This window comes from Sceloporus occidentalis, unplaced genomic scaffold (assembly GCF_023333645.1).
Source record: "Sceloporus occidentalis isolate IW3139 unplaced genomic scaffold, rSceOcc1.0.p SCAF_351, whole genome shotgun sequence".
In the NCBI taxonomy this organism is placed as follows: Eukaryota; Metazoa; Chordata; class Lepidosauria; order Squamata; family Phrynosomatidae; genus Sceloporus; species Sceloporus occidentalis.
Genome location: NW_028317331.1, coordinates 412,115 through 425,000, shown reverse-complemented (window position 1 = coordinate 425,000; position 12,886 = coordinate 412,115). Strand labels below are relative to the sequence as shown.

Below are 12,886 nucleotides of genomic sequence, written 5' to 3'. Positions count from 1 at the left end.
GCAAGTAACACACATTCCCCGTATCAACCCAAAAGTTAAAAAAAAAGCTTCCCCGGACAAAACACAGCCGCCCTCAGCAACGAAATTCTAGAGAAATGCAGAAAAATAAATATTTATCTAATAAATGGAGAAATATAAATATATAAAATATAAAATATAATAACAATATGTATTTATATAATCAATGGAGAGATGAAAATCTTTATATGATATAATAAATGGAGAGATATAATTATGTTTTATATAAAGAATGGAGAAATATAAATATTTATATAATAAATGGAGAGATAAAATATGTTTTATATAATAAATGGAGAGATATAATTATGTTTTATATAATAAATGGAGAGATATAATATGTTTTATATAATAAATGGAGAGATATAATTATGTTTTATATAAAGAATGGAGAAATATAAATATTTATATAATAAATGGAGAGATAAAATATGTTTTATATAATAAATGGAGAGATATAATTATGTTTTATATAATAAATGGAGAGATATAATTATGTTTTATATGATAAATGGAGAGATAGAAATCTTTACATTGTATTTTATAGAAATAATAGAGAAAATGTGATTGATTTATTAGATTTTTCCCCCGGATTATTCTATGATTGAAAATTCTCATTAACCCAACGTGATCATTTGATAATTAAAATAGAAACGGGATAATTGTTTATTTGCTCGATTTTTCCACTCCCCCGTTTGCGCCCCGGAGTGTGTCCGGGAGGGCTGGAGGGGGCCGCACACACTCTCTCTTGGCTGTGACTCGGTTGCGTGGGGTGGGAAATGTACGAAGAGCTCGGGGGGATTTTCCGTTCATTTATAGAAATGTTTCCGTGGACGGCTTCGTGGGGGGGTTGGGGGGGGACGGCCATCGGCTACGGGCTAATTTTGATTCGTTACATTTTCTCAGCAAAAAATTCTTACGAAAAGTTTATGGAAATATTTCAAGGGGGGGCGGCGGAGAATTTTCCAATTCAAAGTTTGCCCCAAAATGAACGTGGCAGGCCGCCAAACAACAACCCGGCCACGCGCTTCACATTCACGGAACCCCCTGCCATTACTATACATCGCGCATGTTCTCACGCATTCGCATCAGCACCGGGGCTCCCAACGTCTCCTCAGATCAGCCGCTTGCCTCGTCTTAGATTCAGGAGCCGTATGTCTATCCCATGCATGTTTAATACCCTCACTGTATTACCCTCTACCACCTCTGCCGGGAGGCTGCTCCACTTTTAAAACCCCAATTACAGGGAATAACATTAATGAGAAGAAGAAAAAAAAATAGTGAATTCCTTCTTAGGGCCGGGAAGATAATGAATTCGAATCGTATTTTACTCGTATTTTACTGTCTGTAATTAACGCGGGACGGATCTTATCTTTATTCTCAGCACTTCTCATGACCTCAATATTTATTAGCAGCCCAAGTGACGGCGCCAAACAGAACCCGCCGGCGGGATCTCCGCTGTACAACGTGTTATTATTATTTATATATCGCCGTCATACTCCGCAGCGCTGTACAATGTGTTATTATTATTTATATATCGCCGTCATACTCCGCAGAGCTGTACAATGTGTTATTATTATTATTTATATATCGCCGTCATACTCCGCAGCGCTGTACAATGTGTGTTATTATTATTTATATATCGCCGTCATACTCCGCAGCGCTGTACAATGTGTGTTATTATTATTATTTATATATCGCCGTCATACTCCGCAGAGCTGTACAATGTGTTATTATTATTTATATATAGCCGTCATACTCCGCAGCGCTGTACAATGTGTTATTATTATTTATATATCGCCGTCATACTCCGCAGCGCTGTACAATGTGTTATTATTTATATATAGCCGTCATACTCCGCAGCGCTGTACAATGTGTGTTATTATTATTATTTATATATCGCCGTCATACTCCGCAGAGCTGTACAATGTGTTATTATTATTTATATATAGCCGTCATACTCCGCAGCGCTGTACAATGTGTTATTATTATTTATATATCGCCGTCATACTCCGCAGCGCTGTACAATGTGTTATTATTATTTATATATAGCCGTCATACTCCGCAGCGCTGTACAATGTGTTATTATTATTTATATATCGCCGTCATACTCCGCAGAGCTGTACAATGTGTTATTATTATTATTATTATTTATATATCGCCGTCATACTCCGCAGCGCTGTACAATGTGTGTTATTATTATTTATATATAGCCGTCATACTCCGCAGCGCTGTACAATGTGTGTTATTATTATTATTTATATATCGCCGTCATACTCCGCAGAGCTGTACAATGTGTGTTATTATTATTTATATATCGCCGTCATACTCCGCAGCGCTGTACAATGTGTGTTATTATTATTTATATATAGCCGTCATACTCCGCAGCGCTGTACAATGTGTTATTATTATTTATATATCGCCGTCATACTCCGCAGCGCTGTACAATGTGTTATTATTATTTATATATAGCCGTCATACTCCGCAGCGCTGTACAATGTGTTATTATTATTATTATTATTTATATATCGCCGTCATACTCCGCAGCGCTGTACAATGTGTTATTATTATTTATATATCGCCGTCATACTCCGCAGAGCTGTACAATGTGTTATTATTATTATTATTATTTATATATCGCCGTCATACTCCGCAGCGCTGTACAATGTGTTATTATTATTTATATATCGCCGTCATACTCCGCAGCGCTGTACAATGTGTGTTATTATTATTTATATATCGCCGTCATATTCCGCAGCGCTGTACAACGTGTTATTATTATTTATATATAGCCGTCATACTCCGCAGAGCTGTACAATGTGTTATTATTATTATTTATATATCGCCATCATACTCCGCAGCGCTGTACAATGTGTGTTATTATTATTTATATATAGCCGTCATACTCCGCAGCGCTGTACAATGTGTGTTATTATTATTATTTATATATCGCCGTCATACTCCGCAGAGCTGTACAATGTGTTATTATTATTTATATATAGCCGTCATACTCCGCAGCGCTGTACAATGTGTTATTATTATTTATATATCGCCGTCATACTCCGCAGCGCTGTACAATGTGTTATTATTATTTATATATAGCCGTCATACTCCGCAGCGCTGTACAATGTGTGTTATTATTATTATTTATATATCGCCGTCATACTCCGCAGAGCTGTACAATGTGTTATTATTATTTATATATAGCCGTCATACTCCGCAGCGCTGTACAATGTGTTATTATTATTTATATATCGCCGTCATACTCCGCAGCGCTGTACAATGTGTTATTATTATTTATATATAGCCGTCATACTCCGCAGCGCTGTACAATGTGTTATTATTATTATTATTATTTATATATCGCCGTCATACTCCGCAGCGCTGTACAATGTGTTATTATTATTTATATATCGCCGTCATACTCCGCAGAGCTGTACAATGTGTTATTATTATTATTATTATTTATATATCGCCGTCATACTCCGCAGCGCTGTACAATGTGTGTTATTATTATTTATATATAGCCGTCATACTCCGCAGCGCTGTACAATGTGTGTTATTATTATTATTTATATATCGCCGTCATACTCCGCAGAGCTGTACAATGTGTTATTATTATTTATATATAGCCGTCATACTCCGCAGCGCTGTACAATGTGTTATTATTATTTATATATCGCCGTCATACTCCGCAGCGCTGTACAATGTGTTATTATTATTTATATATAGCCGTCATACTCCGCAGCGCTGTACAATGTGTTATTATTATTATTATTATTTATATATCGCCGTCATACTCCGCAGCGCTGTACAATGTGTTATTATTATTTATATATCGCCGTCATACTCCGCAGAGCTGTACAATGTGTTATTATTATTATTATTATTTATATATCGCCGTCATACTCCGCAGCGCTGTACAATGTGTTATTATTATTTATATATCGCCGTCATACTCCGCAGCGCTGTACAATGTGTGTTATTATTATTTATATATCGCCGTCATATTCCGCAGCGCTGTACAACGTGTTATTATTATTTATATATATCGCCGTCATACTCCGCAGCGCTGTACAATATATTATTATTTATTGATGTATATATATATCGCCGTCATGCTCCGCAGCGCTGTACAATGCAGTAGATATATAAACATTAAAGTTAATAAACAATTATTCGTAATAGAAAAGTTTATATTAGTGAAACGTGGCGTCTCGGCCAGTTCTGGTGGTGCCGCCATTTATTGTTTCCATGGTTTCCGTTGTGAACAGAAGATAACCGATAATCTGATGCTTCTATGGCCAGGGTGGAAAAACATCCTTGCTCCCTGATTAAACCCCGCCCATTCTGATCAAGCCCCGCCCACTAATTACTAGCTGTGCCCACACTTGTCCCAAGCGAAACCACAGAACCACCAAAAATAATGTTTATGCAAAAAAATTATGTATTTTAATTCAGCTGCCAGGAAGGTTATTCAGAGGGATATATTCTCGAAAATAGTCTAAAAACGACTCAAACAGGGTGCAAAAACCCAAATTATTCTTATTTAATAACAAGTTATGTAGGTGTGCCACGTACCGGAACCACCACAAAATTACATCAGATTCCAGCAATTTACTAAAAAAGTATAAATGTAAACAGTATAAATGCCTAATTTGAGAAAAACTCCCTCAATTTTAACACAAAATAAATAAATAAATAAATAAGCACATGGATGGATCCTAAGATGGTTTCGACTATGACTGCACCCTTTTCAATGAAATTAATGTTTATTTTTTTTTAGAAAACATTTTTTTTCTCTCTGAAACACTGCTTTAAATAAGAACTAAAAATAAATGTAAAAAAAAACCAAAAAAAAACCCAGCTGGGTTTGGGGGAAATAATTTGAAGGAAATTCATGTAACGCAGGAATCGGTCGGCTACAATTTTCCTTCCCTGCCAATGTTTCTTTGGAAATAAAACCTTTTTTAATTTAAATGCTAATGCGCTGAATTAAATTTTAATAACGGAGGAAATTGAAAAGCTGAGCCGGAATATTGGAAATAAATCCGAGCAGAAACAGCAGAAATTAAGAATTCTAGTATGCGGGGCGACGGCCGTTAAGCTATTTTATAGGATTACATTTTTTCATTTTTGAGTGAAGCGAAGATCAGATCTCGCTGACTGCAGAGTATTAAATCCGCAGAGCCGTGATTTATTATTCTCTCTCCCCCGGGGAACAGACCTCTCTTTCATGTCGAAATATTTCATAAATTTCAGGACGGCATAAATTCTTCATTTAGAGTTCTAGAGGTCGCGTTTAATGTACTCGCCAAATTCACCAACATTAAAGGGATATCAGCCGGGGAAAAACAAAACAAAAATTAAAAAACACCCCAGCGCGTTTCTCCCAAAACCATACATTTTCTCACAATTCAGCAATTATTTTTGTCAGCATTGTGACTGAAATGCAAATTAAAAATTATGAAAAAAATATTTAAAAAATATATATTTCCACAACAGCCACAAATCCCAAAGCCCTTTTTTCTATTTATAAAAAACAAATATATTTCTATATAGATTTTGAGATAGAAATGCGTCATTCCGGAGTTATTACCCCCCCCCCGGAGGTTTATTTTAAGGGGGTTATTAGGGGGGGTTTACGTTGTTGCAGCGCAGGAGATATTCTAATAAATATATCCATGGAGGTCGCCGAGAAAAAATCCACCCCGACGACAAGTAAAACGCCGGCGAACGCCGATACTTACGGCCGTGTAAATATATATCTTACTGATAACCCCCCGAGCCTCTCCGTACCCTGCCACGTGCGGCGACCGAGTCCAGCTGCTGAAGCCGCGTCCGTCTGCCGGTCCCGAAAGAAGGTGAAATCGGCAAAAAGTCCCCCAAAAACCCCCAAACCATAAAGAGGTGAAGCGGCGATGATCTGTGGAACCGCACTCCGTCGCCGTACAGGCAGGTCTCACCCTAAAGGTGAGGCTGGAAGTTCCCACCGCCCCGGGGGCCGAGCTGATCTGGATTCTGAGAGGGTAAAATCCTCTAAGGGCCACACCTTCCCTTAGGGGGTTTGAAACCAACCGGGGGGCCCTATGAAGCCCAGCAAGCTACCGCGCGGGGGGAACCGCACACAGCAAACCTCTCCGACCCCCCAAAGACGCGTCTAATTCAGGAACATCTAAAAATATATTCCCACGCAAAGACTTTGGGTTCCCTCTCCATCATCGCACTGGAAATACCAGCTCGTGTTTCGGGGATTTATCTGCCCTCATCGTTGGGTAAGAGTAGGAAGGTTGGGTAGAAGGGTTGAACTTGAAGGATGACCGGAGGAGATCTCGGGTCCCTCGCGTTCCAGCTTGGAAAGTCATGGTCGGCTGAGACGTCGGAGGACATAGACTTCAAGATAAGTCAAGGTTTAGTATAAAGGAGCGGGACGTTGCTCTCCGGATCTCCGAGGCGCTGATCTCTGACCGGGTCGTGGAGGAGACCAGAAGAAGCTCTCAGGAGGAGGATTCTCCTTCTGCCTCCATCTCCTCCATCTCCAGACATCGGAACCATTAAAGATTGGATATAATATCTAGATCACCACCTACTTCCGACTGACCTCCACAAGCAGAAACATATGATGAGTCCCTCCGGTGGATTCCTGTACTCGGGAACACTGTTCTAGATTACACGGGAACCCTTTTACCCCCCAGGTCTTTCCAGGGTACACAAACACTTATATTTATATTGACCATTCACACTGATCCCATAAACCTCTCCCCCGATTACAGGCGCCCTCGGTAGGCATCCAGAACGTGACGAGGTGAAGAGAGCGCGACGCGCTTAACGGCGCGCCAAAGAATCGGCCACTTTCAAGAGGAGACCGGTAATCAGGAGAGCGTTTTGGCTTCCGTCTCATCCGATCGGCCAAAGTTTGGAGCGAAGCCGCACTCGCTGCACAAACAGCTGTCTGTCAAGGGCCCAAAACGATCTCCGTCACGGTGAAATCTGGGTCAGCGGCTCCCGGGGGAGGCAATGTGCTACTTTACGTGGAATAATACCTGTTATTTTTAGACTCGCTATACATATGAATGTCACCCAAATGAGTTTAACCCAATCCTCGGCATCCTGTTGCATCGGTCGGTTGTGAAATAACCCGGCAGGAATTGGGTCTCAGAAATGTATGATTTTCGGGGTATTTTTTTTTTAGAATAAATTCCAGTCCGGCTGCCGCTCTAGAACCCGTCTCTCTGGCGCGGCACGTATCAGGATACTCCTGGCGCCGGTTTTTCCTGCATGCCACGATATTCCGTGTGAAGCGACAAAAAAGTCAAAAACAGAAAAAAGTGAAAGAAAACGGAAGAAGATTTTATTCTAATTTTATAAAATGATGACTTTCTTATATAAAGTATAATCCCGGCGAAGGGAGACGCCGGTCATTAGAGTTCAGAGTTCTGCTGTCTCTTCTCGTGCTCTGCGGGTCTGTCAGACTCTGAAATAAACGGTGAACTTTTACCCTCTAACTCCAGAATTAGAGCGCTGCGTGCGAGGATGAGCGCACACTCTGCGGGGCCTAATCAGAATATCCCGTGTACATGGAGCTGCCTTGCTTGTCCGTCACGATATTCTATGCTGGGAATATTCCAGATTACGTTAGCTCTACACCCAGAAACCGAGATCCGGCCCCGGCCAACGAGATCCGGCCCCGGCCTCCGAGATCCAGCCAACGAGATCCAGCCAACGAGATCCAGCCAACGAGATCCGGCCCCGGCCAACGAGATCCAGCCAACGAGATCCGGCCCCGGCCTCCGAGATCCGGCCCCGGCCAACGAGATCCGGCTTCCGAGATCTAGCCCCGGCCTCCGAGTTAATTGCCCCCCAGAGCCCGGCTGTTATTGGGAAGTGGCGCGTTTGTAACGTTAAGTAACCGAGATCCGGCGTTAATCTGGTCTGGAGACGCGGAGAGCTGTCCGCAGTCACACGCGCACTCTAATCCCGGCCGGATCCAGCGACCGAGCTCTACCGACGCGTTCCACCAAGCAGGAGCGGCAGGGTTTGGGGGGAATTTCTCCGGCAGAGGCCACCGAATTACTTACCAATCACTTCAACCATAAAAAAAAAATGATATTTCCGCTGACTGCCGGGGAGAAAAAACGAAAATATCTATTTAAGTTTTAAAAGTGCGTTTTTATCGACGATTTCCAGGCGAAAACCTGACAATTTCTCCTAAATACGGCTGCGAAGAAACAAAGACCGTCATTTATTTGTTCCTCTAATGTCACTAATTTGGAGCTGAAAATGTAATTTATATGTAAATATCACATATCCCCCTTACACCCCTCCCCCGGTGCTCCGCATACTGACCCAGCGAGCTGACCCTGAAACGCGTTAAATATTAACCCTTTAATAGCCCGCAGAGAAGATTTTATTCGCCAAATATCTTACCCAAACGGCCCTGATAACGGTCGTCATGGAATTCTTGGCTTGTCATTATTTCATTGAGTCACCTGTATTCAAGCAGGGAGATCAGCCATAACATACCGGGGCAAACGCAACAACTGGGATTATGGATGATTTTGTTAAATGCGTGATAGGAATGGGGGCAATAACTGCTAAACAGCGTAGCCTGATCTCCCCAGAGTGACTCCTCAGGGCAGAGTGGAGCAGAGTGGAGCGCCCTCCCAAATATCTCCTAGGCCTCCTTCCCACGGCCTCTTATACCTCCGCGCATGTTCCACTTTTCAATCCGTGTGCCTTTCGCCTATAAACCCACAAACCCGTTATCGCCTACACAGCGAGGCCGGTATTTTTAGCAGCCTCCCCCCCCCCCCCGCCGTCACTCCGATGACTTTTTTTTTGTGATGAAAAATGCAAAAGTTTTTGCGAATAAGTGACTGGGATGTGAGTGTAAATCCGAGCGCAGGGCGCGATATTACTACTCCAAACAAATCACATATATGCAGATTTGCAGAATTAAAACTATGAATTTTTCCTCCCCTCCTTCCAAAAAGGGGGCCGAGGTATTTGAGGGCATCCGTTCCCCGCGGGCTCGGATTATGGGAGCGGAAAACGCGTCTTTGTTAAGAATCTGGTCATTAATTAGCATTTTTCTTTCTTTCGCCGCGGTGATGTTTCGGTTTAATCAGAAAGCTGGGCCGGGATGAATGAATTGGATCTGACGGGCGGCCGGCGAGCTCCGGAGGGTGACGGCTTGGAGCCGGAGTCATAATAATAATAATAATAAGCGGTGCCTAGCGGCCAGCGCCTGAACGCTTTCATTAGATTTCCGTTATAGTAATGGCCGTATCTGGGACCTCCCAGGATTTGCCCCCGAATCTCATGGTTTTGCCCCAGTCTCAGATACTGAGATACTCGCGAGTGACGGCGGGGGAGGGGCAGAATGTATAGAGGGGGGGCGCCGGGGCATACGGGCAATCAGGGGATGTAAATCACGTGTGACCGTAATTATATTATATATATTATATAAATATTATAGCAAAGCGTCGGATATCATACAGCCCGGAACGCACGGAACGTCAGGAACATAAGCAACGTGCGCCACACTGCGAGGTTATGAATGGCGGTAAATATTGGAACAAAAAAGCCTGTTTATTTCAACAGCAGTTACCAAAAAATAACGTTTCTGCCCCAAAGAGGCAGACAGCGCGTAAAATATTCTGCGCAGGACGGCTCCGCGGTAGGAGAAGCGCCACGTTCTGCCGCCCGAGGAGATTACGATCCGGAAGCGATCATCTTCCCAACCCTCACGGCATTCACAGGCTGGAGGCGGCCGGCGCGCGTTCCCCGAAAACGATTAATTATCACTTTATTCCCGTCATACGGCCCAGAAAACGATTAATTATCACTTTATTCCCGTCATACGGCCCAGAAAACGATTAATTATCACTTTATTCCCGTCATACGGCCCAGAAAACGATTAATTATCACTTTATTCCCGTCATACGGCCCCGAAAACGATTAATTATCACTTTAAATGCCCGAAACCCCGGGATACGAAGCGCTCCTTCAACGTCTTCCCCAATTCACTGAAAAGTATCCGGCTTGGACTGCCGGCCGCTCCGTCAATCCTGTCCATACAGAGGAAGCCCCGACCAATGATCTTATTCCCTTTACTTAAAGGCAGGAGCACAAAGGCCGTCCGAGGGGGCCGTGCGGCCCCTTCCCGACCCTCTCATTACAAGACTCTGCCTCTGTGGCCAACAAACAGCCCCGGGCTCCTAATATCATCGGCAATACGGATCAATACAGATGCCGGGGCTGATACGTGGCTGGGGGATGATGGAGCCGGAGATGTATTAAGCCTGTACAGGATCCTTTGCAGGGTCAGCGGCAGTTCAGGGGTTATCCAAGACTAAATATTAAATCCTAAATAAATTAAAAAAACGGAATATTACATATTCTCCTAAATTCTCTCAGTAATTAAATCGGGGGGGTTTATCTGTACGGCCCGCTGCGGCCCCGAGGTGCCCGGAACCCACTCGCCCCCCTTTATTTAGCGGAATGTTAGGAACTCCCCGGAGTCTGATTATTTCTGCAAGAATAAGCAACGAAGAGTAATAATAATAAATAATAGTAATAAATAAATAATAATAATAAAAAGCAACAGTTTCTCCTCTTTTTCTTGGCCTAATAACCTTGAAAGTGGGTTTAATTCCCGTACGGCGGGCGCGGGTTCTTTGGCAGAGCGCAGACCGGCTCCTCCGGGGCCATCGCTCGGGGTTATATCACGTTGCACCATTTAACGAGTTCTACCGGGGCCTCCGCTACGGACTGTAAACCCGCGAGCCGGGGCCTCGGTTTAACGCATCGGGTCGCCCCAGTTCTGTCAGAACCTTTCAACGTAGGGACTGTAAGAAGCGCTGCGGAGATTGTTGGCGCTATATATAAATGAAAGATATTAGTATTAATAATAATAATATTAATGAATAATATTAATAGTGACGTGTAGAAAAGGTTAGATCCTGGCCAAGCGGGGGTCTCCCAATGCAGCCTCGGAAGCGAAGCCCCCGCATTGTCTAGAAGGCCGGATTCTTATTTGTTTTTCAAGATCTTTTGTGAGATAAAGATCTAGATTTCCATTCTGGACGTTCTCTCGTCCTCTCTCACCGAGCGCTTCCAGGGGGTGGCACCGGAGGGCCGCGGTTTTCTGTTAAAGTGGGATGTTTGGGGTAAGGAGCGGGCATCGCGTACGTCTCCCATATCTGCGTACGGCGCACGTCTCCCATATCTGCGTACGGCGCACGTCTCCCATATCTGCGTACGTCTCCCATATCTGCGTACGGCGCACGTCTCCCATATCTGCGTACGGCGTACGTCTCCCATATCTGCGTACGGCGCATGTCTCCCATATCTGCGTACGGCGTACGTCTCCCATATCTGCGTACGTCTCCCATATCTGCGTACGGCGTACGTCTCCCATATCTGCGTACGGCGCACGTCTCCCATATCTGCGTACGGCGTACGTCTCCCATATCTGCGTACGGCGTACGTCTCCCATATCTGCGTACGGCGCACGTCTCCCATATCTGCGTACGGCGTACGTCTCCCATATCTGCGTACGGCGCATGTCTCCCATATCTGCGTACGGCGTACGTCTCCCATATCTGCGTACAGCGTACGTCTCCCATATCTGCGTACGGCGTACGTCTCCCATATCTGCGTACGGCGCACGTCTCCCATATCTGCGTACGGCGCACGTCTCCCATATCTGCGTACGTCTCCCATATCTGCGTACGGCGCACGTCTCCCATATCTGCGTACGTCTCCCATATCTGCGTACGGCGCACGTCTCCCATATCTGTGTACGGCGCACGTCTCCCATATCTGCGTACGTCTCCCATATCTGCGTACGGCGTACGTCTCCCATATCTGCGTACGTCTCCCATATCTGCGTACGCCGTACGTCTCCCATATCTGCATACGGCTCCCATATCTGCGTACAGCGTACGTCTCCCATATCTGCGTACGTCTCCCATATCTGCATACGGTGTACGTCTCCCACAACAATGTATTATTCATTATTAATATGCATTACAATGTCATTATTATTGTTACTACAATGTATTATTACTGCAATTTATTATTATTACTATTATAAATTATTATCATTATTATTACTATTATAAATTATTATCATTATTATTACTATTATAAATTATTATCATTATTATTACAATGTATTATCATTATTATTACAATGTATTATCATTATTATTATTACTATTATTAATTATTATCATTATTACTATTATTTATTATTATCATTATTATTACTATTATTAATTATTATCATTATTATTATTACTATTATTATGTATTATCATTATTATTACAATGTATTATCATTATTATTACTATTATTAATTATTATCATTATTATTATTACTATTATTATGTATTATCATTATTATTACAATGTATTATTGTTATTATTATTAATTGCATTAAATTATTCCTTTGGCTAATAAACAGATCTTTACCTCTTCACTTCTGTAACCAAAATCCGAGAAAAACAACCCGATTCCTTAACTGGAAAGAGTTATTTTTAATAAATTGGGGATTACAAAAAAAGGATTGAAATTCTCTAAATTGCGATTCATGCCGGAAGAGGCAGAAAATTCACACGCGAGAAAGCGGAGGATCCGACCTCATTTGTTTTTGAAAGGCGAGGACAGAAATCGCGTCTCCTGGTCGCCGGCCAACAGATCCTCGCTATAAATGTAACATTTTCCTTTCCATGACAATTTTATCCGTCGAGCTCGTGCGTGAGAGACGCCGACGCGACGCACTCCATACCATCTATTTATAATCCGCTCGCCACGACGAGAATACTCAAAATATAACATTTATTAAAAAAAAAAATCAG

General features: G+C 42.7%; 1 protein-coding gene across 1 annotated transcript in view; it reads right to left on the bottom strand.

The window, feature by feature from the left end:
- Positions 1-6,383, bottom strand: part of LOC149274060 (zinc finger protein 618-like) — a 24,379-nt gene extending 17,996 nt beyond the window's left edge. Inside the window, exon 1 of the mRNA XM_089505914.1 lies at positions 6,255-6,383. Coding sequence (XP_089362040.1) covers positions 6,255-6,383 — 129 coding nt within the window. The remainder of the gene's footprint in view (positions 1-6,254) is intronic.
- Positions 6,384-12,886: the final 6,503 nt, after the last annotated feature.